The 27,918-nt window shown below is 41.5% G+C and overlaps 1 protein-coding gene across 1 annotated transcript; it reads right to left on the bottom strand.

Moving 5' to 3' along the window:
• Window positions 1-7,269: 7,269 nt before the first annotated feature.
• Window positions 7,270-20,036, bottom strand: LOC131883412 (diacylglycerol kinase theta-like). The gene is made up of 15 exons (XM_059230885.1): window positions 19,706-20,036; window positions 17,149-17,228; window positions 16,471-16,800; window positions 16,184-16,358; window positions 15,363-15,524; window positions 14,986-15,250; window positions 14,677-14,879; window positions 14,391-14,603; window positions 14,088-14,222; window positions 13,823-13,997; window positions 13,384-13,641; window positions 12,788-13,141; window positions 11,997-12,153; window positions 11,819-11,926; window positions 7,270-8,271 (listed from the first exon to the last, which is right to left on the bottom strand). Exons 1-15 carry the CDS (start codon window positions 20,034-20,036, stop codon window positions 8,047-8,049), a joined length of 3,171 nt encoding a protein of 1,056 aa, XP_059086868.1. The 3' UTR covers window positions 7,270-8,046.
• Between the last annotated feature and the right edge of the window lie 7,882 nt (window positions 20,037-27,918).

The raw sequence follows: 27,918 nt of genomic DNA, 5'->3' as shown, positions 1-27,918 counted from the left end.
TGGCGGAATCGCCGCTTTATACGCCCCTTCTACGAAGAGGTTGTCCAAGATGAGTCTCAAACTCCCGTCGACTTGCCAACCACCGAACCTCTCAAACGGAAGAGCCCCCGAAACCCCAAGCCTGTTATCCAATATCAGAGCTAAACCACCGTTTCATTTAGGAAAAGGGCGTGGAGTATGCTCGAATGCTCTTGTAAATACTGGTGTGAATTATCACACCTGATCGTGAGCACCCTCACTTGCCATGCGTTGTAATAATGTAGAATTCAGTAATTAAACTTGCCTCGTTTGAACCTCTGCCTGAATTATTTCCTCCCGACGAACACGCCTATTCGTCTTTGCCTATTCGTAACTCTGGAGCAATGGATTGGGTGTGTGAGAGAAAAACTTATTAACTCGTACTCGACCACTTGCGACGAACGCAATTGTTTCTTGTGCCAATGATTCCGAGGTTTCTCCTCCGATGAAAGTTTGCCCTTCGACATTGCGTTTTCTTGCTAATCGACCTGCCCCTTGGAAAGCCGAGTGCCAGAATGCCGATCCGGACGATGCCAATTACCTGTTTTAACGTCCTTTAAGCACCCTGGACCTCATGAAAACAAGCCGTGGCTGGTCTGGATACTGGGGTCTAAAGGGTGTATGTAGAGGACCGATCATGGTCGTGTGTGTCGGCCGAGGGCTGACTAATAACCGGCCAAGAACCTCCAGGTATGAGCCGATGATTCCTTTGTCTCAATCGGAACTTCAATCGGATCAGTCTTCTTTGAACGAGTTCAAGGAATCCATCCATCAATCCATCCAACTAATTTTGGGTTGGGTCGCTCAAGTCTTGCTCACAGACGGATGTAAAAGAAGGGGCCGGGACCATGGTCGGGTCCGGGTCCATGACCGAGCTGAGCCCGAGGACAGGCCCAGGGTTGGTAGGTTACTGGGGTCGACACTTCCATTGTCTGGACGGGAGGAGATGAATCCGGATTCCGGAGATAGGTGTCGTTGGTTAGTTGATCGCGATAAACGTTATTCTCAACCGATTAGTTGGCGGTGCTTATTTTTAAATTTGTGGCAAAATGTTAAAAGGTTTAGATAAAGACTTTAAGGGTTATCAATATCGTGTTTGGTTAGGTTGGGTTAGGTAAGCTTAGAATAGGTTTGATTAGGTCAGGTTAAGATTTAAAAAAGTAGATCGATCATCATTCAATCATGGACAGGAGATGGAAGTGTGACTACTGAATTAAGAGGGGATGGGATGACATCTGATGACTTTGAACATTGATTGACAATTCCAGGCCCCTTCATACTCTAAGTTGGGGTTGTCCTGTGTCAAAATGAACCACAATCAATACAGTTTTCTTTGTTATAAGCCATCATGGATCCAATGAGTTAAGTTCTGTACTGGTTAAAATTGGACACCTTGGTTGGAAGGGCTGGGGAGGATGCTGTCGTCCATGAAATATTTGCTCTTTGGCAAACAAACTTTAAACATGTTCAAATCGAGAAATGTTTGTGAAATGCTTGTGAAATCCCAAACAATGTTTGTGAAATGGCTAATTATTTGCCGAACTATTTGTCGTGTAGACGCACCATAACTGTCCTGTCTGAGAGCTAGCTAGTAGTGATGGGATCAAATCAAATTTCAAATTCAAAGTTGCCAGAAAACGTGGAAAGTGAAAGGACCAGCCGATTCCATTTATACGTGAAATGTTAAGTTTGAGCAAAAAGCAACCCTGGTTTGTTGAAAGAAAATTTAGGGGTTACTTTTTTAGGCTTACCAACAGGTTTATGATACTCCACCAGTAATGTCATATGCCACTAAAAATGTAAATTGGCAGCCCTAGTTGCAACCTCTCATGATTATTAATTTGGTCCCCATCAGTACTAGCTAGCTCTCAAGTATTCAATGCAATACCGGTCCAATGCAAGATTCAAAAGGCATCATGCAAGCTTGAGGTTTTCCAAGACATTGACAGTGACGCCAAAATTGATCGAAAAAAAGATTCAGATCATTATTGAGCACACCTAACGAATTTTCAATTAAACTATAAAATTTTGATAGAACCAAAGCCTAGCTATGTGTCTCAGTCATACAATAGGAGGTCGGCAGCTTCGAAAATTCATCATTTTCCAAGGGTGACTAACTTTCTTTAGTGAAGTCATGTTAGGTAAAATATTCCCTTTTGTATTAATCTTAGCCACTAATTTTTGTTTGATAAATGATCATTCAATGAAAGAAGTGGCAATCTCTTGTGAAATCTAGCCTAGAGACAATCTGGAGGTTTTTTTTTTCATTCGGGCCATCATAAAGTTTACAGTACATAAGAGATTTGCCGACATTAGCTTGAGATTTATGTACTGGTCTGAAGGCTTTTTCCTTCTAGCCCAGAGTATGATGCAAAAAGGATTCTAATTGTGATTGATTCTAAAACGGCTACAAAAATGTTGTGTTGTAGTAACATTTTTGGACAAAATTATTGACTGGAACATATGAAACTTTGACCTTGAAAATGACGATTTTTGATGAGCTTGAATTTCCCGCCTTTTTACTTTGACAGTTTTACTATGACTGATTGCTGCTTTGACTTTGCTTATGCGCACTTTCAACCAATGACAAACCTTGTTTACATTTTGCTCACATTTTGTGATGCAAGGCCGCTGAATCCTAATTGATGTTGCAAGTCTCTTCTACCCATGCCATCTTATCATGGCTTAGAATGTTGGCTTGAAGTGTCTACATCAAGACATCCTGACGAAAAAGAAATTAGGGTGACAAAAGAACAGATTGATTCATCAACGAAATGTGAGCGGCATCCAAAATTGCACCAATCACACTTCTATTAAAAGAGAAAATGAGGTGAAACATGGCTAGTGCAAAAATATGATAACTCTTAAACTCAACACTATATATCAAGAGATAAGCCAGACCAACGACAACCATTGTGCGCAATCAAAATATCAGCCCACTTGACCAAAGTGATTTATGACTAATTAGCAAGTAGATCAAACTTTGCTTTTTGCCAAAATTACATGTCACAACCGTTTAAATGTGCTCATAAGTAAGTGTAAATTGTGTTTAGTTTTGCCCCTGGCACTGAAGACATGAAAATTAATCTATCAGCATGTGTGTAAATGGAAGTGTCAAGAAAATATGTTTTTGAAATATGTTCTGGCGATTCTTGCCTTGGTTCACATTGCATCAGAGGAACTTTGATAGTTTTTACTTCTGATGGGGATCAAACAAAAAATCACCCGGAGGTTGCAAGTAGGGCTTGGGGACGAATTCTGAAGCCATGGGAATTTGATGGTACGAGGTCGACCTTTGAGAAAAAGGAACAACCAAGAAGGTTGGTTGAGAAATCGTGGATATGTGGACGGGGATGGCGGTCGACGGTCTCCACATGGGCGGCATGATCCGTCGGGTTTTGGAACCATATGAAGGGCAGAGGCAGTATTTGATTCTGATCGGCGACAATCCCCATCGTCTCCATTTGGCTAAATTCGTCTTTAGCCTCCGTAAGTTTGTCACCAAAAAGTCACCTCGGACGAGTAAATAAATACAGGTGGGCCTGTTGTGAGGATGCAATGCTCGACGCTTGGTTTATTGATCTTGGACGAGAAATGGACGTTTATGAGCCCCGAAAATTTAGATAAGAGTGCCTCCCAAGGGGCATCTGTTGGTTGTTTGCCAGACGCAAGGATTGCGCGAATTTCTACCCCATGACCATCGATTAATCGGTTATTTGCTAGGTCTATGGCTATGTGGAACTTTTTGAAAAAATAGCCTCCCAGTAGGTTTTCTTTGACATCGGCAATAGTAAAACGGAGAAGATATTTTCGCTCTCCTAGTTGAGAGGACAAACTTGACCATTGACTCGGTCAGCAAACGAGGGAGGCGAAACAAAACACATACATCTGCCCCTGAATCAATGAGGAATAACGTGTTAGTTTTGGGGTCTAGAAACGAGAGAGGACGAATATACTTTGAGTCAGCTAAGACCGCACATAACTTCCGGTGTACTCGTTTCCCGATTTGAGAGACTTCGACGAGTTCGAGCGATTGGGGCAACAGGGAATGGTCGAGAAGAGGCAATGAAAACGACAAGAGAAAGCATTTGGACCGAAACGTTGATGAAACTTGCAAATCGTGCTTGAGCGTTGCTGTTGTTGGTGGTGGTGGTGGTTCTTTGGGACTGGTCTCGTTCGAACTTCTACAACGAAAGCTAAATGCATCTCAGGTGAGGCCGTAAATATATCGTGGTTTTCATGCAGGGATGATCTGGTTCTTCCATTAGAAACTGCACCCGTTGTCAGACTTCTCTAGGACTTCTCATTGTTCTCTAAGCGGAGGACAATGAGGAATAAGCTAGTTCCTTTGCTTCATCTAACGATCAGCTTTTGACTTTCCACACGCATCCAACAGAGCAGTTTTTGACTGGGAGGAGGACTGACCGACTCATGGACTTCATCCCCCAAGGAAATGTAACGATGCACCTTGGCTGAGTCTAAAGAATGGACGACGTTGAAAAACTTAGTCGGATCGCTTGAAATGTTCTTAAGAAAAAAATTTGCCTCAGCATTTGAGAACCAACTGAACGGTCTAATGGTCCAGAAACCCGCCAGTTTTAATGTAACGGCATTCACCGATGCGGGTGAAGCGTTATTAAATGATAAGGTGGAGATGGCAGCACCGACACCTTCAAAACGACACGGTTCAAAAAACAGGGTCACCAATTTGTTGGAACGAAAGGTTTCAAAATTGTTTGAAAGACTGAATGTTTAATCTTTACAGGTCACTCCTGGTCTAATCGATCAAGGAGTAACCACATGTAAGTCGGAAGGAACATGCGCCATCTAACACTATGTAATAAGGAAATTTACCTAACATGCTACAATGTCCTCAGCGACCTGTCTCTAGATGGAACACCCATAGACGGAGAACGGAAGAACGAATCTGATACAGACACGACACTGCTGCCTGAAGGTAACATGGACGCTGTGATGACCGGCCTCGCGGGAAAGGCCGTTCCGAAGCACTGTCCGTTTTCCACTTTAATCAATTCACTTCATATTGTACCGGCTGGCCTCCCATTAGCGTCTGATTTTAGGCTGGCAATTGGACAGTTTCGAAGAAAAAGTAAAGAGATCAAGAGTCAGAGTAAGCCTAAGGATTGATCAAAGAAAAGCGCACAAGTTCAATATTTTAGGCTTGTTGGGATTTTGAAATTAAAATGCTCCGACGCGCATTCGTAGTCACCGCGGAATGTAGTCAAATATGATATTTGGACTATCTACCTATTTTTTTTGCCTAAAAGAAAGATAGAGTCAGATGTATCTTGATACATTTAGAATATTTATTACGATCACAATTAGACAATTATTCAACAGGCAAAAATGACACTTTTTCTTGTTTTTTCAACTTAAAAATCATTCGTTTTGACTTATTATCTGACGTTCTTGTTCGTTCACTTTCGCTAGAAAAAAACGTTCATCATATCTATCTCATTCATCATTAGCTGCCATTGAGTCAACGGAAAATGTTCAAATGTTCAACTTGTGCTCTAGTGTTCTGAATAATGGTTGTGGCTGTTTTTTTGTTCATGACGACGTTGTTGCTCCTTCAAATATTAGCGAATATGTTTTATCAGGTTTAGAAATACAGATGAGAATGATGAAATTGACAAATGCTTAGAAATATGTAGGTAGGTTTCGGGTGGGAAGTACTAAGTGATAATGGTTTTCCGAACATAAATAAAAAATCAACAGATTTAATTCGTGGCTAAATCATGATGACGCTCGAATCGATGAAACAGAGAAAGGGCAAGTAACCTTGAATAGTTATGTAAAACTCTCCTGAGTTGGGTAAAAAAAAGGATTGTTGTATATAATAAAATGACACAACCGAGGTAATCTGGGCAAGCTACTTTTTCGTACATGAAAAAATTCAGGGAGAATGAGCAGAACGTTTGTAAAGCATTGGGATTTGCCGGGTTCCAAGTACATTGAGGGAACGGGTGAAAAAAGAGAGGCGAAAAAATCAAAGCGTCAATCTCAGGAGTTCCATGACATTGTCCTTGTTTGTTTGTTTTCATTCAAGAATGTGCCTCTGAATGTGGAGAGTAATAAAAACTAATGAATAATTCATATTTAATAATGAGTGAGGAACAAGTGGTAAAGGCTATTCTTACAAATGGCCGTTGTAATGAACAACAGGTTTGTGTTTTCTACTGACTGGTTAAAGGAATGACTGACAGACTGACTGAATCGACTTCTAGGTACATCAAATAGAAACTTGCATCAGATCTGCTTTAGTGGTGTATCATCATAATTATAACAGCATGGCTAGTAGCAGCCGTAGTGGATTGCACGATATTCAACTAAATTGAGACTGGCTTGGCATGGCTAAAAACGGACACGTGGGGTACGAAGAAGTTTTTACTCTGGCTTTGTTGACCATAGCAAAAATATCGCCAAGAAGAGCTGTTTGTCGAAAGAAGGTGTATTGTTGCAATGGATTCCTTTAGGATGTGAAGCCTTAGATGAAGGAAAGACGCAGCCGTTTTAGGGTGGATGATTGTTGCTTAATCAAGGGTCGACCTTATCCATCGTTTGGTTTGGGTGAAAACTTGATTCATGAGCCCAAACTGGGAAAAATAAATCATTTGTTGAAAAATATTTCCAAGGCAAAAAGCACATCTCACATGTCATGTACTGTATCGCGATTTTATGGGCATTTTGTTTGGCTTTAGATCGACCAACTTGGGCTGGAAATTGGAACTGCAACGTTTCAACGCATAAAAAATGTGCTTTGCTGTAAATGAATCGCTAGGTGTTGTCGTATGGTATAATGCTGATGTTATAATTACTTTGCTTGAACTAATTATTAACTACTCTTCGGGTATGAAAGAGTGACCAAAAGATAAAACAGACTATTTATTTGGCAACCTATCCAGAAGTACGCGTGAAAGCTTTGGCGAGTCTTAAGGCCTAACTTCGGAAAAAGAATGTTGGACTATGGCCAAAGTAAAGGCTAATAAAATTGAAAAACCACCCTCATTTAATTTCTTGAATCAGATTGAAGGGAGACGGGAACACATTTTAGATGAAGAAAGCTAAAGGTTCTGCGTTGTTACCACGTTACTGTTCCAGTCCCGCCCAATCAACCTTGCAGTAATTGACAAAATTCGCTGTGGTTGCGCATGTCGCGTTGTCACTATCATTATTGTGATTATTACTAATACCATTATGAATATAATGATATGAATAAAGATAATAATGTCCCTTAGAATCAAAAGTCCTTTTAGTTTGCACATTATGATAGGTAGGTAAGTGTGAGTGGCGTGAAAATCTGTCGTCTCAGCTAAAAATCGCTGCACTGAATTCAATTCTAAGAATTGTACATCAATAATATGATATTCTTTTTGGCTCTGTGCTCCATTCTTCTCCCAGATTCAAAAGCGATGCAATTTAGGGTTGAAATCGAGACCGTTTGTGGTAGAGCCAAATATCCCCGAATGCAATTCGAACAAAGCATCGTCTCTTGATATCCGTTTCCGTTTACACCCATACATGGGCCTAACACATTTCTATGAGGCCCCAGAGTTTTGGAAACACTTGAAATCTTAAGCACCTCATGGTGCGAGCAAGGAGAAAAGAAAGAGATAGAGAAAGAAAGAAAGAAAGAAAGAGTGGCAGAGCTAGGCAGAGCTATAGGGGAAAGCGAGAGGGATTGAGGCAAATGATGGAAGAGAGGAGTACTCTGAGAGAGAGAAAGAGAGCGAGTGAGAGAGAGGGAAAGAAAAAGAACAGATGAAGAAAATATGATCCAAATGATCGTCTCCTTTACATCATAGGGGCAAGGGGCGTTCGTGAGAAAAGTGAATTCAACAATTGATCAACTGCGTGTTTGGATTAATAGAGGCGGAAGAGTGAGTGTCCCCGCCTCTATTTCCCCGCATAAGTTGTGAGTAACTTCGTTGGTCCTCTGGCCTCAAAGTTAACCTTCGATCTTTCTTAGCCGGTGACGATCTTGTTTACATTAATTTGGGTTTCCTATTAAACAGCCGTTGCGTGTGTCGGGGAGTCACAAATGTAGGCCAAGTTCACTGGTTGGCCTTGACTGGATCCCGAGGGCGGATCCCGACCGTCAGCACCCACAATCTCGAGGGTGTTGGGAGGCGTGGCCGTGCTAGAAGGGGTGGCCAACACCAACGGATGATTCACAGACGGTTCTGTATTTCTTCTTTTAATTTTCTGCTTGCTTTTCTTTAGCATAGTGGCCTAGAAAAGTGGAGAAAAAAAACAATATCAGCCGAGTTAGTTGCCTTTTGACATTAGAATTCGGATTCCAGCTGGATGAAGGATCGGACTCTGACGCTATTTAGGCAACATTGACAAAACCGGATCGCTTATGTACACATTTACAACACAGACAAATCTGTTTTCCTCCCTTTTGTGCAATGTATCTCAATGGACGAACTAATTTGGCACTTTTCAAATTCGAATGCGTATTTCAGATCACTTGCGGGTCATATCCGTTGTCTGAATCAGTGTTAAATTCTTAAAATGGTCCTCAAAGCTTTCGTATAAAGTGTCCACCCAATGCACAATTTCTTTCCGTGCCAAAGAATAAGTTAAAACTACCTGGTTTATTTTTGAGAGCAATAATTTTATTTAGATGTAATTTTTTTGGTGTTTGGTTTGGCTTATACGGGTCAAAAATATCAAAAACAGAAAGGATGGAACTGTTGTTCAAATTGATTTTGAATTAAGCTCGTTCATGTTTTGAGTTTTCCAAAATCAGTTTATTGAATAAAGAAAAGGAAAAGTCGCAAGTTCCGAAACAGTTAGCACAACTTGTCTTGAATGATCTCTTCTGATTTGCAGATTTACAACTGACTGCAACATATTATGGAAAATTTCTTAGAAAATTAAGACTTAAAAATAAGCCTGTTTACGTTTGTCAGATTTTGTTACAAGGGATGGGGACCCTGATTGTCGATTTCTGCACCATGGATCAGTCAATCATTAAAAAAAACCGTTTACGAAGAGATGGACAGCATCGTTTCCGCCAAAGAAGCAACTCGTCGTTGATGATAGCTGGACTCTTGAATACGGTCCTCTTATCTCGTCCTATCTCGCGTTTGTCATCACGGTGGTCAAAAAGCTTTATCGACTTTTGAGAGCATTACTGAAACACATCTTGGCAGTTTTCTAACCTCGCAAAATCATAATGCTTTATGCTTCATTGTAAACACTTGAATGGCTAAAACTTGCCAAGATCTGTGTGGATATTTCCGTCAACAATCAATATGGCATTTCAACCACCGTGTCGGTCGTCTTGCTTGTAAGAGGAGAATGGGGGGTTGATCATTGAAGAATCCAGCTAATGGTGGCAAGCGTTACAAGCAGTGGACAACTTTAGAGCTCTAGAGATGCAGTAGGGCTGTAGATAACCCGACATAATATAATAAAAATAGAGATCTACTGGTCTTTTGGTTGCGATCAAAAGTGAACAAAATGTGCGTAACTACACAAGTACGACAAGCAGAAAATGGTGATGGTTGAGGGCAAATCTATTGGGGAACCAAAGACGAGAAATCGATTGGATGTTGGGAGATGGAAGAGGATAGCAAAGGAAAGGTGTTGAATATTTTGAAGGAAATGATGAAAAGTATCTTTTCAGGTTAAACGAACAGTCCGGCCCAACTGAACAAAGGTCAACGTGATTGGTTTACTAATCCCATTTAAGACTGATTGAGTGCGAGTATATGTACTGTATGTACTGTATACTATACGAGAAGTATGTGTGTTCTTTGTGGATGTGTGCGCGTATGTGAGCTGTGGACGTGATGGCGGGTATAGGAAGTTATAAAATGGAGTTCAACGCACGTTGTGAGAATAGCATTGGAGTGACTTGCTCTTCGAATGTGGGAGATTTCAGAATGAATCGATAGCTTTGTAAGGAAGTTAGTTGAAGAAATGAAGTACGTAGTAGTAGTAGTAGTAGCAGTAGAAGTAGTTGTAGGAGTACGTAGGCAGGAAGCGCCCTTTATCCTGACTCTAGCTCCAGGAGTCCTTTTCATTGGATACTGAGCTGGAATAACCAAGGGAGACCCCCGAGGCCCCGCTACTCCAGTTGCCAGCATCGGTGTTGCGACGTCTAAATTTAGTCTTCTTCAACATTGTAGCCTAAAATTAATGATGAGCAACAACTAAAAAGGAGGAAAGCGGAAAAAGGGACACAAACACGACCTACTGTACGTACGTTCTGAAACTATGTGTTGGCAAATCAATAATTATGTTGGGGCCGAACGTTCTCTCTAGTCTTGGGGTCCTCAAGCCATGATCACTCAGTGATTTAGTATGTTGCATACCAAAAACAACAACACAAGTTAAGAAGGCTTGTTGCTTGGTCGGTGGGCTGATTAAGGGACATTACTCTCGTCAAAAGCCAAATTGGCCTTTTTTTGTGATTGTGTGTTGCACCATCGAAATCGATTGCGACTTTATAGCTAGGAATGACGATCCGATCAGTTACTAGGTTGCTCTTTGGTTGAGGGTGATGTGAACATTCTCGGTACTACAATACAACACAGAGAAACAGCATGATGGCTAGGCTAGATTCCAGTAAAATTGGACGGAATGTAATATCGAGCCCAAAATGCCCTAGCAAAAACAATCTGGTGTTAATTTGGGATGAACAAGTGTGAAACTATGGCGATGATGTGATCAAACTATTTCTGATGAAAGTTGAGAAGAAACAATCATGACGAAAAAGGCAAAGTAAGAACAATTCTCGAGAAATGAGAGGCCTATAAATATACGATTCAGTTTTGTCTATGAACAATTGTGCAGACCTGCTTGATATTGCGAGGCTTTCCGATTTTGAGCTATAGCCACTAATTGAAGCATCTAGGTTTTGTTCCGGCCATTTGAACAATATGCATTCAGCTTGACAGTTGTTTGCATTTCTGAGTCATCTTTTACGAAGGAAACGAGTAATCGTACATTTCTTAGCTCATCAAGATGTCCACTTCCAGTCATTTATTGAATTCGTTGTTCTAGTTTGTGTCGCTCCCAAGACCAAAACGGCCAATCATAAGGTGTCTTCACCAGACTAGGCTTTTAAAACAACTATCTAAGAGCGAGAAAGTTCGCAAGAGTTGAACAATTGTAGGTCCACAGAAAATGGAATGAAATGTGATTCTTATTGGAAACTAGTCGTTTAGCTTGCGCCAGAACCACTTAACGTTTTACATCCACCATCCCACTTAACCAAATCAATCTTTACCACACATGGGAATGAATTACGTCTAATCAAAACTGAAATACTAGCGACTAAGATTTGTGAGTTGAACGTCCATGAACTAGAGCTCTAATACAAACAATAAGGCGCCATCAAGGCCTTCATTTGCTTGCACGTTAAAAAAGAGTTCAGTTGTTGAACACATGTAACATCCAGTCACAGTAAAAGATAGCAAGAAAGAGAGAGTTTAAAAAGTGCCAGGCTGTTCACATGACCGTCAAGTTAGCCAAAGAGTTTTAAAAAAAAATTAGCAATAAACGTTCAAATGCTTTTCCTCGAACGCATATGTATTGGGTCAAGAGTTTGAAAACCAAATGCAAAACTGTCTCCGTTTTATGATGTAACTCGTTGCCCGAAAGCGCTAGTACATTCGAGCAATAGCGTTTGTTATATTGCAGTAATAGGACGGTATTTTACAAGTTGATAAAAGATGATAAGAATAAGAATAGTAAGAATAATAGTAAGATGAGATCTCTGAACAAAAACGAATGGGGTGCACGATCTAGTCACATGGCTTACCTTAACGGCCGACTTTAGCACTACAATATCGCTCGGTGCCTGAATCCAGGGCTCTCCATCCACTTGAACGGGTAATTCCGAATTCATTTTAATTTTGATATGGCTCCCCTAGGCGTAAAAAGTTACAAGTAGATTTCGAAATCAGGATAAAATAAAATAAAAAATCGCTCCCTCATACCTGGATAATGCGAATGGCTGATCTGAGGCCAGATTGAATTTGTCCCATGTGCACGACACCGGTCACTCCAACCACTTCCAGCATTCCGTCCCAATGGTTGGGCTTGGTAAACTTTTCGTCTTTCTCTGGACCCCAGGCGTTGGCTCCTGAGGCCCAACTATAAAGGACAAATATTTCAATTATATTTCAAATTAGTAATACCTCTAAACTTTTTGACCAGGGGTAATGCATGTTTTGCAAATAAACCAGGTTCTTGACTAGCCTTTTATTGAATATCGAATTGCAACTTCCAAGCTATTTTCATTCATCAAAGATCAATTGTCAAAGTGCTGCTATGAGTCTTGATGCTATCTTTCCTATAAGCTAATCTCTGGCTTACGATAGTTCGAGCTTGATCAAAGGTTACCAGAATCCTTCGCCTTTCTGCCCACTTTCCAGTGGTTTTCCTGAGAGCTAAGGGGTTTCTCAACTTAATGATTCATTTACGCGTACGTCTTAATGTGTCGTGCTCGTTCCAAAGAAAATACGTGGCATAAGATTTCTACAAGTGAGGAACACGCCTGCTCTTAAGAAGCTGGAAACTGTACCTGACACTTTTTGTCGTCCAAGCTTTTACCCAAAGTACAAAGCCTATATTGTACGTACTTGTTAAGTTTTAAACTGAAACTCTGAAGGGCTCTCCCAATCTACGAATGTTCTAAAGTGATCAGCTCTCCTAAACTGATGTGAATGGTTTCATGGCTGACATCACAGTCAAGCATTATTTATCAAATTGATTACTATTATCATACCTCATGATATTTAGAATGATGATTCCCTCCACGGTTGGCAATTCGATATGTTTTCCGTCCACCTCCAGTCTGATCTCTTTGTGCATGTTCTTGCAACTCTTTTTGCCCATCATTTTGCGTAGACTGACTTCAACGTAAACACCTTTATTATGGATTCGAGAGTTGAACTTCTCAGGCTCCTCAAGACGCCGATTGTGAAAGTCCAAGCAGAGATCCGCATCCAAGCCGATTCCAAAATAGTTGTTCATGACGAAAATCTGGGCATTGTCTTCACTGGTTTGTGGGTTGGCTCGTTCTGTTTTCCCATCTGGGCCTTCCATTTCATCCGCGTTGGGTCGGAAAACCACGGTCCACCTGGAGGAATTAAAAAAATACACATGTAATGATAACCATGAAAGGCTGTAGAGATGAATGGGTTTTAGCAAAACAGTTGGTTCGCTTTTAAAATACATTACTGTTACTTTGACCTTTCAAGGCGTCGTCAGTCAATTTACGCTCATCGTTTTTGAAACTACTCTATGCCAATTGATCGACTAAGACATTGCCATTTTAAGCTGGATTGAGCCATTGCTCCTTTGTGTCGGGACAATACAAACCTATCAAGGCGAATTTCTTCGGCGGCAATGACGTCACGAAGGATGAAGAGTGGGTCTTCATCTCCAGTGTAGCCTGGGCCCCATCGCAGAACACGGGCAAGATCATTTCCCGTGCCAAGAGGAACAATGGCACAAGGTGGGCTGCTGCATAAGGAATCTTGGCCCACATTATCAAGGCATTGCAACACCCATCCAATGGTTCCATCCCCACCACAAACAAGGATTTTGTACTTTTCTATCTTGCGAAATACATACAATCTGAAAAAAGGAAACAGAGTCGATAAAAGCCTCGATACACTTCCTTGCTCCAGGATAAGAACCATAGAGCTCCATATTAATACACTCAATTTTGCTCCATTTTGTCGTAATGTAGCGCATTATAATAGTTGCACGGTACAGAAGCAGGACTGTAGTATATGCCTTAGAGGCCCAAACTTACCCAGGCAAGGGTCCTCCATTACTAAGGTCAAAGACTTGATGAGGATTCAGCAATTTTCTGAAGCTGGAAATCAGTTGATACCCTTGTCCTCCTCCAGATTTGACGTTGACAAACACGAGCAATGGGCAAATGCCAGGCATCAGCATGGACGGTTTCACGGTCGGGAGCATAATCACTACAAAAGGGCAATAACAAATTCAAGGCCAATGAAATTTAACTACCATCCCCATGTGTCATTCAAGGGCTCGATATTCTAGACACATACCTAGAAGTTTCTTTCCTTCATATTTCTGTTCTCGAAGCACTTTGTAAGCGATGACAGCACTCTCTGAATTGTCAAAGGTAATAGCCATTGAACCATATTCGTAGTAAATGGGCCCAATTGACGAGAAACGGCAGCCTGGAAAGATGATGTAAGCATGTTCAAAGAGCTAGAAACCTTACGTTAACGACAACTGTACGGTATTTCCCCCTGGGATGGAACACTCATATTAGAAAGGGAGACCAATTCATCAAGTCTCACGAGTGATGTCAAATTTTAGCATTGGATGCAAAGCTCAAAACTTACCTTCGTCCAGAAAATCCACCAGGATGTTTTCGTACTGTTTTTGCGCCCAGTTCGCCGGCAGATTTCCGATAAACAAAGCTACATCCGGACCGTGAGGATCCTTCCGCAGTTCTAGATAAAACCGAGTGAGCTCCATCAGACGTACGGATTCATGTCCACGTCTCTTCAACACTTCCCATGGAATGTCTTCATTTGCCAATACAGTTTCCGTCACTAGAATCAAATCAAGTGTGTGCAAAACATGCCCGATGTTCAAATGCTCGTTCGTTCGTGGCCCACGACTTACCCCGACCCGCTTCAAGACAGACTTTGACTAGTTGGTAATCTGAAATCAGGGCTGATTCCAATCTAAATCTGGCCAAGGCCTCGGTCATCACTTGTTCTGTCGTAATCGTTCCAGACACCGGGATTGTCAAGGACGTGGAGGAAGTGGATATTTGCAGGAGACGAGCCCACACTTTAATCACACCACTGTCATTCTCGTTATCCCTGGAAATTCGCAATTCAAATTAACAGTCCATTTACAACAGTATTTCTATACCTTCCGCAATTTTGAAAGAGGCTTAAGCGAGAGTCTTATCGCCATCTGTCTTACCGTAGACCGATCAATATGGCGGGTCTGCGTCCATCTTTTCTCCGGAGACGTTGGACCGGGAATGGATCTTCCAATTCTTCGTCTCGGTCCCCGTCGCAGTTGGCGTATACATCAAGCAAATAAAAGTTTCGCGAATCCTGAGTGACAACGAATGCACGCATGGCAGCCAGTAGCAATTCATCCTTGGAGCAGTGCTTATTCACAGTGATTGTGCGGAATAGCCTTTTCCTCAACGAGTTGTAGCCATCATAAACTTTGATTGTTTCTGTAATGATTCCACATTCGACGAGGAGTTATTCTTACGCATAGATACAATTAAATCGTATTGCTTCGGGGGTTGAATTTAAATCCCAGAGACATAATAATAGCTATCATACCTTCATCACTTTCTTTTTCCTTTTCAACTTTGGCTCTCTCCTTTTGCCGCTCTTTGTCCCGTTTCTCCCTGATTTTATTGTCGATGGAGGTGCCTTCTAATTCAGCAGCGGCTTCGATAAACCCTGTGCTACTCCAATCATCTGAGATACTCGTTCGGATCGCTGGATTAAGAGCAAAAAGGTTTGGTAATGAGTCAGAAATGATCAGAAAGGAATAGACCTATCTATTCAATGCATTGAAGTACAACAAGGTGAACATACAATATTTTCAGTGCCTTTAGTATGCTCGGGTCATTTCACTATAGTACAATCTATTAATTCCAGATGTATCGCTCCCCTTGGCAATGCGTTCTTTAGATCAGAACTTGTCCCAGAGGGAGGTACGATTCTTGAATCCAAGTACAAAAAGGCAAATGCCACTTGTAAAAGGTAAAAGGCTCAGATGTTGTATACCATCAACATCTTGACAAAGAGTGTACGAGCGAACCAAATAGCGTTCGTTATGCTATTTAAATTGCCTTTCGGGAAAAGACTACCCAAGACGACATACTTGAAGTAAGATTTGTTCTGATTATGTAGATGACATTCACAATGGGCTCAATCAGTTCCGTGCCGGACGCCTCTTCACAAAAAATGAGATGGCCTATGATTGCATTGCAAATGCTTGAGAGCATTAGTGCACAATTTCACACTACGTACGTTCAATGTACTCCCACGGGGGGAAATTAATTGAAGATTAGACTAGTCTCAAAAGTTTTTGGGGTTCAGCTGATAATGACATATCGATCTGCAAATTGTGAATAGACTGGCCCTAGACTTACGTGCTTGCATATATGTGGGATGATCTTTCACAGATCCTTTTGTTATATTGTGCTGCTGGGCGAGCTGAGTTCTTGGAATGGAAATTGCTGACGGAGGCAGGAAAATCGGCTCCAATTGACCAAACTGACAAACTGACTGACTATTGGGCAGAAATGAGAGGCACGACGAATGAGCCTGGAAGAAGAAAAAACGAACATAAAAATCGTTAGCAAATAATATCCAACATAAGGTGGTTTTCCCATTTTTTTTTTCAAATTCATATCCAGAAGATCCAGCGACAACGTACCGTAAGTCCGCACCACTGACACCTCATTCCTATCAAGCAATCGACTGACCAACATGGTTTGCGACATTTGACACATTTCGAGTTGTGGGGGAGGTTTCCTTCTTGGAAATGGTGTGTGGTTCCCCGAGTGAGCTCGTTGAGAGATTTGCCGGGATCATAGGTGGCACTTTCCACGCAATTGGGCACGGCAAATTCCTGACAGATCTCATGGAGAAAGTAGTCGCACACCTCGCACGAAATGGCGTAACAATCCTCCAACTTTTTGCGGCACACGTTACAGAACTTTCGTTTAACAATAGTCTTCTCAGACCACACATGTGCAACAGGGTTCTGAAATCAAATATGAAGTCAATTCCGGCATAGTTGTTAATATTACCACACTCGCATTCTCGCCAAAAGCTAAATGTAATGCTTCACTCGTCTTAAGTCTGCGATATTTCATTGCTTGGCTTTCTACTCCAGCTTTAACAAACTCTGAAGTACTTGACAAACTATACACAAAGAGAAACAAATCGAAGCATGTCAACGCCTAACTCTGTATACTACGAGTACTTAAGGCGCATATGTACCCTAGGTCTTACATTCTGCTTCCTTGCTCTTATGTATAGACCTAACATTTGTTATGATGTCATAGATTTGTCTCAATTATCTTACCGATGATATTAGCAATTGGCTTACCTTGACTAGAGTGGCTGCAACGCTGTAGCACGGCAGGTTCACAGTCTTCAAGCACTTTTCGTGAACAATAAAATTACAAACTGAAATAAGAGAAAAAAAGCATTAAGATGAGTAAATATTAAATTTTACGTTGTTTTGGCCTGTTTGAATTAAAGTTTACTATTACGATCAGTAACGATGTAAAATAAGTAGGATCTTGTATTGTTAGAATCCACTTCTATAACAAGCTCTACAAATATTTTAACTAAAACACCATTCGGAACTGAATTCTTTTATGTAAGTACTAAAGCTCTTGGCTCAAACCCGATTTTTTTTAAATATCGATATGAATAAGCAAATAAATGTTGCCCATATTATTATTCAACGAGCTAATAAGCCAACTCCACAAACCTTTCTCTCTCCTCTACTGCCTTGTGAATTATACTTCTAGTCCTAATCATAAGACAACAATTTAATCTTTTCAAAGCAAGGGAAAGTAATAACTGCTAAAAATGCAAAAAAAAACAACATATGTTTTCTTATGGCTGCAAAATGTAAGCACGACAGATAGATTTGTCTTGGAACTATTCCTGATCTATGACCATTGATGACGTCACATGGGCAATGTTTATCGTTTGTTCCTAGGAAAGGTCTTGAGCCAAAATTTGTCAATCAGTGATCCAACATCACGTCAAAAGGGAATGAAAAGAGTCATGGAGCTTGAGTGCCTCATCGTGGGGTGGCAGTGGTCTCTGTTGTTTGGCAAGAGGGAGGTCTCGATCCCGAACACCACTGAGACTCGGGAGATGTTGCTCCTCTCATCTCGGGACCAAAAATAGGACACATTGGATCATTAAGTGGCGAGCGAGCTAATGTTAGATCGAGGAAACGGTGCTTTGGGCAGAGTGTTAGTCTGCTTGTTGGCTACACACAACAATGACATCTTGCTCATACACGAGGTTGCAACTTGGCCCCAATTTAGCGCATCTTGTCATCCTTTGCCTAACTGTTGTTAGCGTGGGTGTGTGGCATGGCATGGCATAGTATGGTATAGCACGGTAAGGGGCCATCAATTGGTTTTCTGGATACCCTGACATGGAAGTTGCTGATGACTCTCACGGATGCTTGTTGCTTTTGGCTTTCCCATACCATCAATAATTGAACTCGTGGTGTGCACGTAGACTCCCATGTACTACCTATGTACGCGTAGTTTGGCAGCATTCATTTTTATTGTGACCGTGAGCGTAGTGAATCATCACTTGAAAATTAATTCTTACTCTTAGCCTCATACGACTTAAACCAGCGTCCTTGCTTAAATTAAGGCGGGGAACGTCCTTAGTTGGCCAGATATGATTATTGAGAAGACATTATTCGGATTCAAAATTCACTTTTGCCCCATTGATCCAATGAGGTCATGAGGTAATGGAGTTATCATCTTTAAACACTTGATGCAAGTGCTTCTCACATTTTCAGATGTTGCACGCCATATATGACATGCGTAACCGACAAAAAACAATAATTGTTTCGTTAGAGTCAATTTTCAGAAGAACCAGATGTCATGAGTTTTCAACTAATTCATAAATGGTTTTGATTAGGAATCCAACCAACTCGTACTGCTACTGGAAAATAAAAGAAAGCAAAAGTGAAATATATTACAAACGTATTATTCACCCTGCCCCATAGACACTACAATAAGACCCGAAAAGCAAGGAAGGTACACGACAAAAGAGCTGAGAATCAAATTGGTAATTTTTTAATCATAGTTGTTCAGCATTTATGTGCTGATGAGATCCTTACCATGGGATCCTTATCATAGGAGCGGTATTTTGGATTATCTAAGATCGGACAAATCTTTCACTAAATCTATGCAGGTCGTTATTCTTAAAACGAAATAAACGATCATAAGAAAAAATTGCCCTAAACTTGTAACGGAACTCGAACTCAAGTTTAAGGACACATAGATCATTTCATTTTGAGCGCCCTCTAGAAACATTGCTTACTTAGTGACCAGAATACGGCATTGTCATGTTATTTATCATACTGACGTTAGAAGGCTTCACATAAAGCTCAGTTGTTCATGACAATAACATTGATTTCAAATAAAAATATCCCTTGTAGAATCTATACCAAGATAATCTCATGGGAGTACGAGCATTCGTTTGTGCTGCTTATTTAAACACCAATAACACTTAACATGTAGATTTGTAAAGCAACGTATGTTGCCTTTAATAACTCATTCAAACAACTCCTGGGAGAGGATGGAGGTGGCCTTTTTCAAAAAAAACTGCACGCAGCAATCTTACTGCCTCTCCATGCCTTGGAAGACTTTGCTTTTTGCTGTTGAACATTTGTTAAACTTCATTGTTATCATTTCAACGGTCCCCTGGTCTTCGTGGGTGAACGAAACTGTTAACATTTGCTGCTCCTTTAACAGACAGCCATCGACAAATTTGCTGCCAGTTGTTCGTCGGCAATTTACGTGCGTTATTCAAAACCGAACGAGAGTATCTACATACTAGACCGCTCTCCTCGTTTCCTTGAGAAACTCAAATTTGACGAAGCAGCGCCTTTTTCTTACCTTCACATACGTAACCAGAGCCAATTAAGCCCCACAACGTATCCGGGCAATAATGACAACTTGCTGGTTTGTGAAATGTCTTTTTGATGAAGCTATGCCCATGTTGATAGGCCAGATGATTGCTTTTCACAGGGCTTGTGGTGCTTCCCCCACCCACACTGCCGCCACCTCCGCCACCTCCTCCTCCACCCCCTCCGCTACCACCACCGCCACCCCCACCGCCACCTCCTCCGCTTCCGCTTCCATTTCCACTTCCGCCACAAACGCCAGAGTTGGGTCCACCCCCACCCCCACTTCCCCCGGAGGAGCTATTTTTGTCTTTCGAACTCATCCTTCACCCTCTGAACCCGGTGATCCTTGGGTACCCCAACACCCAAAAGACCACGTTCGTCAGGGTCCGTCGATTATCACATTCACACAGCCCACTTCACTGACACCCGTGAGAAGTGCTCTCCGATACTGGTGTTGATGATATCATGAGTATAATTTGTTTCAGATGGCTGATTAGAATGCTAATTTGGAGCTGATCCGAAGCAGTTGGACAATTATGTGTTTCCCAAAAAACTGCTTGTGTCTTTCCCACACAATTCGATCTTTGGAGGGTTTGCCAATCAGGCAATCACAATCACCATGGTGAACACCGCGGAGATGAAGGTTGAATGCACTCTGTAAATGAAGTCTCCTGCTGTTGCTTGCTGGCTTGCTGGCCTGCTAGCTGACTGCCTTGTTGGCTGACTGACTCGGTGATTGGAAGGTCGCACTAATAAGAACACGAAAACTGATGATGACTCTTCCGGACAGGAGACATGGCCATCCAATGCTGACCAGTTGAACACAGCGTGCTTGAGGTCACTTACAAAGTCGTTGGTATCTTTGGATACAAGATGTCGATTTGGTAGGCCCTCGTCATGGCTCGTTTAGCAACCTCCAAAAGAAAGACGAGTCCACTGGCCACAGCTCACACCAGTTTTCTTGATCATGTCAACGCGATCCTCAATGACAGTCCCATGAGCGAATGATGGCGCACTCAGGAGGTCACCGAAAGGACACCAAACGATTGGAGCCAACAAGTGCTTGGGAGAGATTTGAGAGACTTTGATCAGAGTCTCTTTGCCATCATCTTCTTTGAAAGTTGTTCTGCTCCGTCCCTGCTACTCTCACTCAATCTTTGCCGTCTCTCTTTCTCTCTCTCTCTCTCTCTCTCTCTCTCTCTCTCTCTCTCTCTCTCACACACACACACACACACATACACAACACACACACACACACACTTACCCTCTTTCTATCTATCTCTTTCTCTCTCTGACGCCGTGGAGCTAGGCTCAGAGGCTTGGAGTAAAAGCGAGACGAACTCGAAGAACGTGGCGTGGAACGGAGGAAAACTGACAGAGGCTGAAGAGACGACCTCGTAGCTCAGGGACAGTGCTACCCTACCTAGCCCGAGTACGACGGGTTGGTCTTCTAGCTCTTCTTCCTCTCCACCGTTGTCCGTCTTGTGTTTGTAATCCAATACAATCCACGAGCACATCAGCGCCCTTTCCACTGTGTATTTCCACTGCGGCCTTGGCAGTTCTCTCAGTCTCTCTCTCTTTTCTTCGTCTTTCTTTCCTGTTGGTAGAAGTTTACTTGGCACTTGGAGTTGCTCGTACCGTCGAGATTCACAACGTCGACTGAATTTCACCAGACCGGGGAGCAGAAAGACAAGTCGCTGCCGTCACCATCATTACCCTTCAGGCCTCCCACGGAACAAATTTGCTCTGCAGCCTTCGTTTTCCGAACGTGTCTCTTCCTCAGCACTTACTAGATTCGGTAGCCGCGCAAGGCTACGGAGTACATGAAACAGTAAGGAGAAGGAGGCCGCATGCTCTCGGCAAAAGAGCAGCAGACCCGCGTTCCATACTCCTGTGCTCTTGGGTAGAATCAGCTACGGTCCCAATTGCTGGATAGAGGGAGGAGAAGCGTGTGTGGCCAAGGCCGCCCCATTCTCCATTATTTCCTCAACCCCCCTCTCCTCCAAATACACTCACTCTCTCACACACACTCTCTCTTTCTTATTCCTACTACTCATAAGGGTAATCAACCTGCTGCTTGAAGGCTGGCAAACCGATTTACCTCCAGCTGGCGTCGCATCCCACCATCGAGCATGTCCCCATACACACATAAGACGCATTCAAAAAAGAAGTACTACCAGTACTGCTATCATTGCCACTACTTCTAGTGGTCTTAGTAGTCGGCCTCTCGGCAAGCAAAGGGCAGCAGTCACTGTTGCTTGTTCCACTCCTCACCACTTGGTTCGTGGCCAATGGTTGGCTCTTCAACCACACTTCGACCTGAGAGAAGAAATGAGAGTGAAAGAGAGAGTAGAACTTTATCTGCCAATGGAGCAGCTGCACTTTGCTCTTGGCTACGTTCTCAAATTGGAACGAGCGGCGATGTGTGCGGAGGGAATGCTCTTACTATACTAAGGCCAATACTGGGCCAAATTGGCTGAGAAGACTTGCCCAGATGTACATATAATGGTCTTTTGTGAGACATTTGCGGGGTCGTCTTCTTGTCAAAACACCGTGCTCCCTGAAAGAATGTCCATTGCGTGTGTTCGGCAGAACTGTTCCAAAAAATAGCAACAGTTATTTTAATTGCATACCAACGAATCTTAATTCTTCGCTTTACATCAGATGCGACAAATTTGAAAACTTGTTTGGTTGGGATAAGAAAGGTGATATATTCATAAACCATTGGATTACCCACTAATAACGTCTGTGAGCGAACCAAGAAATTACCATATGAAATAACCAGATTAATACTGCTCTGCAAGGTTGGTCTGGTTGCAAGAGCCCAAACAAACTACCAAGCAGGGTCCGTAAGGTTATTGGGTTAAGTCAGACCTGTGTCAATTACTTTGTGAATATGATTAATTACGATTACAAATACATAGGTTTGAATGCAATCAATTACAATTACTTCATTCTGAAACTTGTTCAATAACAATTGAAATTACTTTTCAATTGTAATTCAATACTTTCAATTACATTCTCGTTTCTTGTTGTATAAAAAATGTAACGAAACAAATGTTTTACCAGACCTAATTTGAAATTTTCTTGCCATTTTTGCTTGCAATTTACCCACAGGGTTTATTTGAAATTAATATGTGATTGCAGCAGGATTTACTGTCAGTGTCTGAATCACGCTACTGGTGTTTCAACCATATTCGTATCTTCCTAAGAATTGTTTTCAAAAAAGACAATTCATGACCTCGTGCCATTCTGCGCTTGTATTTGGAAATGCAACGAAAATTCCCCACGTACATTATCTTTCTTGGATAATACCTTGCTGAGCACCTGTCAATTTATTATCTGGGGTTTGCCAAAGACGTTGGGATTTGACGAGATTTATTTAAAGCATTTCAAAAAATGCAGAGAAAAGGATTGGTAATAACAGACTTTGTATGCTGAACGACGATGTACATCTAAGAATGATATAAATTTCTGTGCGTGAAAACGTGTCATGCGGGTGAGAACGTATAATTGTAATTTGTAATTGAGAAAGCTCAATTATATTGGTCCCAATGTAATTGATTGCAAATACTCTGAGTTTAAATGCCATTAAATTTAATCAAAATTAAGAAAGACTAGTTGCAATTAAAATTACTACATAAGTCTGGGTAAAAGGTAATGGAAATTACAATGTTTAAGTTTGCTTTGATGAACTCAAGACTCATGATATCCTATACATACAACACGAAAAATTATTAAAGTTATCTGGGTCAGGCACGTCTTACAGACTTGACGAATGCTAAAGGATCGTGCTCAACACTCCAGACCACGTGTTATGGGGAAAGTTATGAAAATAGACTAAGGCGTCGTAATCACCCAAAACAGACTCAAAATGCCATCAAGAATGATGCACAAAGCAATTCCAAAACCTCCATCAACTCAATCGTCCCCGGTCTCGAACTTTACGTGTCTACTCTTGAAAGTAGAAGACACAGAGAAGTCTTTTTGGCACCATTTTTTCTGATCGGAATTTGCTTGCAGATGGTTGATTGAGGCGATTGAGGTGTTGGACGCGTTGAAATTGCTGTCTGCACCATTCTTGATGGCATTTGAGCCTGTTTGAGTTGACGGCCTGTTTTGATTTCTCTTCAACACTTTGCTCTTTCTACGGAGTCTGCAATTCTGAAGACAATTCTCAAGCTTATCTTAAGTTTGTCGCTCCGTCGACATCAATATCATGGGGCAAGTTTGCTAAGGTGCAGATCGAAACATGCCATTGCAGTCTTTATGGTGGTGTTTCTCTTGGACCTGCTGACCTGCACATAAGTTAAGCAAAAATATTTTTCACATATTGTTAGGATTTTGGGGCCCAAAAAGCAATCTTGTCCATTTTCATTTTTTTGATCTTTTTTCTTTTCTTCCTGCAATGAGAACAATGACTTCTGGGAACTAGGACTTTATTCAGTTGAGGATCAAATAGGGCACAAATTGAATCATTAAGTGAGGAAAAGTGCCCTAAGCAATAGCACTGACTCTTGATGAGTATTAATTGTATACTGTACCATAACATCGGAATCACTTAAAAGTGTCCCAATGTCAAACACGGTAATAGAAAAGTTTTAATATATTGTCAATGAAAAAAAGAAGCTCAATAGATCATCCAGTATATGCAATTGTTTTTCTAGAATTTGGCAACAGAAAAAGGCAATAAATAGGACTAACAATGACCCTTTGGCCATGACAGCAACGTTTTTGCAATTTGTATCCCTTTTTTGTTACTCCCAAACATTCCTTTTTTTTATTTTTTCTCGGGATTTTTGCACTTGCTATGTTTTTGTATTCATTCAACTTTTTCGCATATTTTCCAACCTTTTCTCATTTTTTCCCAACTAACAAAAAATTTGGCCACACTGGCAACTGTTTTATTTCAAGGTCTACTAAGCAGGAGGCAGCATGGACATGGCAAGAATCTGCTTCTTAGGATATTAGGTGCTTGAAAATATGATAATGTAATATTCCTTTTCATCTACGTCTTGCTTGATATGGGAGGCAAAAATACCCCCCCCCCTCTCTGGAACGTTTTGTTGCCTACATTCTGGAAAGTGTATTCGCAAATTTTTGAGTAAATTTGTTTCATTTTTTATGCAAGTTTGCTGTCAATAAAGACCATATCTATCTGCACGTTTTGGTTGGCCCTAGTTTTTATGCTGAGAAAAATAAATGGGACAAAAACAACAAACCAAAATGTTTTTGGTTAACAGAAAATCAACCTATTTGGTTTGCTTTAAGCAACATAAAATTGACATATTTGGGCCAAAAATCCAACATGTTTTGACGGAACCTAGTTATCACCAAGTTCTAGAGATATGAGGTGTTAACGGAAGCAAAAGTTATATATAGGGGAGATGGTTGTAGCGCAGTTGGTTAACGCGCGACCGAGCTTTGCTCGGGTTCATGGGTTCGAACCCAGGTCTCCCCCCACCCCCCTGCTATAGTGGATTATATCGCCTCGAACGGCGGACCTCAAACGGCGGACCTCAAACCCAAAATGGGACACACCAAAATATATTGAAAAACTCTGTCAAATAATAATCCAATGAGATTGAAACTCGCCATAAAGATTTAAAAAAATTGAATTGGGGGACCATATTCCAAAGCAGCCAGACGGGCTCAAGAACGTTAACGTTCGCTGGATTGCACGTCGGACCGTTCATCTGACTGCGCTTGACGGACGGTACCAACGCCATGATCGTTCACGTTATCCAACCTCACGTGGTCCATGAAACAAGTGCGGGAAACTAGGGCCCCTTGCGACCAACAATTGGGCACCTGAGGTCCGTCTCCTCACCCAAGACGACTCAGACCATCTTTAGGGAATGCCATTTCCCGAGACACGGAGGGATGGGACATACAAAAACGTATTCCAAGCCACCAATGCCACGGCCAAAGCGGCCCCAGTATTGGCCCCTGTCACCATTGGCAAATTACACATTAGCGCCATTTTTGACACTGAGGGCCAAGCTAACGCTTGTCCCATCCAGATATTGCATGCCCACGACCGTGAACACGTTCGGCCTACCATCATATCCATCCGCCCATTTGGTGGTGACCCGATCCACCCGCTCGGAATTCTTGGAACCCGCTCCACCTGACAAAAGAGGGGGACAGAGGCAGGGTGGCTAATCGTGGACGACATCCCCCTTCCAAGACACACTGAACCAACATTTCATTTTGTAATTAAGACACACTAATGAATTATAGAAAAACAAAATATGATCTGTCTCCTGCATTTTCCGTTCCAAAAAGGGGAGGCACTCAAATATGCTCAGATCCCTAATTCAAAAAAGGAGTTAATATCATTCTTATGCATGGCCAGGGCAAGTCAAGAGTTCATCCCAGCCATTGCAAGCAGCACCTCTACACTCAGGGCCATAACCCACAAGCACGCCCACTTCAGGTGGAAGACCTGTCACAAAGAAGAGTTCCGGTCTCTGTAGAAAGCACTCATTGGCTCGGTCAGTCTGGTTTTTTTACCCAAAACTGTTCCCACACATTATTGTCGATGTCCAAATGGATGGTCTATGCCCCATTCTGGGCCCAGGGATTCAAGCGGTGGCAGTAGCATCAAGAGCTCCTTCCGAAGTAGAAACTGATACCCAAAAGTAGACCTTGAGGCCATTGCAGTGGACTTTGGATTGCAAACGTATCGCCAATATCTCATTGGTAACCCAAAGGTGACCGTCCATTCAGATCACAAACCGCTCATACCAATCTTCCACAACTCTAGGCAGGGCTCAATACGCATAGAGCGGATAAAACTGAGACATCAGGACAAAACTTTTACACTCCAACAACTAACAGGGATCACTAGCCCAGCCGACTTCTGCTCAAGAAGCCCCACCCAAGGCACAAATTGCCTCAGAACATCAGGAGTGAAGCAGAGGATCCAGAACGCCCCCTCCACCATTTCTAGAACGGTGGTATCATTGCCATCATTGGTCAATTACATTCACGGAGGCAAAGGGGTGGGGTGGCCTCCCTGACCCCACAAAATTTCACAATATCACAACTTAATAAAAAAAATTGTCTGTTGCTTATGGGAGAAGACTTACTGGGATACAGTATTGGTAGAGCACCTGCTTTCCAATTTGAGAATCTTAGTTCAATCCCAGGCTAGCCAAGTTTAAGCTTCTCTGTGGTATTTCATTATGGTATGCCCTGCGCTATCCCGATAAATGAGATGTATACTTATCAAGATGTGTGATATGACTGACTGGACCAGACTGGCCAGGTTTTGTTCAGCCAGCAATGCTAACTCGTTCAAAATCAATGCTAATTGGAATTCGAAAATGTTAGAATATAAATAATTTCAGTTTCACAATTCAATTATATTTGGCACGCTTTGACATGACATATTCAGGCAACGTCATGAAAATTATACTTGAAAAAAAAATGAAAAACACAAAAATCAAAAGAAAAATCTGGCAGTAAAAACCGAGGCAGTTGTGTTCAAGATATTCTCCTAATTTGAACCCTGAGACTTAGAAGGGGACACCAAAAAGTGACAAGTTTTATTTGAGCAAAAATTTACTTTCAGGTTTTGAACAAGTTCTTTTTGCTCACAATTATAATGGATCTTATCACCAAAACATGTTCATCTTGGGTGAGATTTGATCATAAAAATAAGATAAAATTTTTTTGATCGTGCATCATGCTTTAAAGGCGGCATTAGCAAGAGCTACAATAAAGTTTCTTTATCCATAGAGCTCAATTGTTGTCAATCTGTTCTATTTTGATTTTTTTGCTATTTTTGAATCTTGTGATTTGGTTTACCTCAAATATGTGGGGGAATACTTCTCAGAATGCAATGAAACTGACCAAAACATTTATAATTTTTTTATATTATAGAGAAATTAACCCATACTTACATTTACTTTAGGATTGGTACTTCGTCCTTAAACACTCACTGACCATTTTAATCAATTGTTTGATTTGTGTTAGCCAATCCAAAATCTTTTGGTGTGCCAAAAATCTGGTTACAAACATAAATTATGCTAAATCTCCCTTTGATTTGAGAAGCAATTAGAATAAATCATTTTGTTTGCTTAATGTAAAGTAAACAATAGAATTAGCTTTATGGCTACAGTATATCAATTTCATGCAATGAGAAAGGGATCCAATAAAAGAACATTGTTAACACCGCCAAACGTAGTCCCCTTG

The sequence above is a fragment of the Tigriopus californicus genome, chromosome 7 (assembly GCF_007210705.1).
Source record: "Tigriopus californicus strain San Diego chromosome 7, Tcal_SD_v2.1, whole genome shotgun sequence".
NCBI lineage: Eukaryota > Metazoa > Arthropoda > Copepoda > Harpacticoida > Harpacticidae > Tigriopus > Tigriopus californicus.
Note: the sequence above shows the minus strand (reverse complement) of the source record. Positions and strands in the feature narration are given on the sequence as shown.

Coding starts and splice junctions, on each gene's coding strand:
- LOC131883412 (XM_059230885.1), bottom strand. CDS start 20,036: ATGAGTTCGAAAGACAAAAATAGCTCCTCCGGGGGAAGTGGGGGTGGG. Junction 17,229..19,705: donor CTCTGGTTACGTATGTGAAG/GTAAGAAAAAGG, acceptor CTCTTATTTCAG/TTTGTAATTTTATTGTTCAC. Junction 13,142..13,383: donor GAAGAAATTCGCCTTGATAG/GTTTGTATTGTC, acceptor TAATTCCTCCAG/GTGGACCGTGGTTTTCCGAC.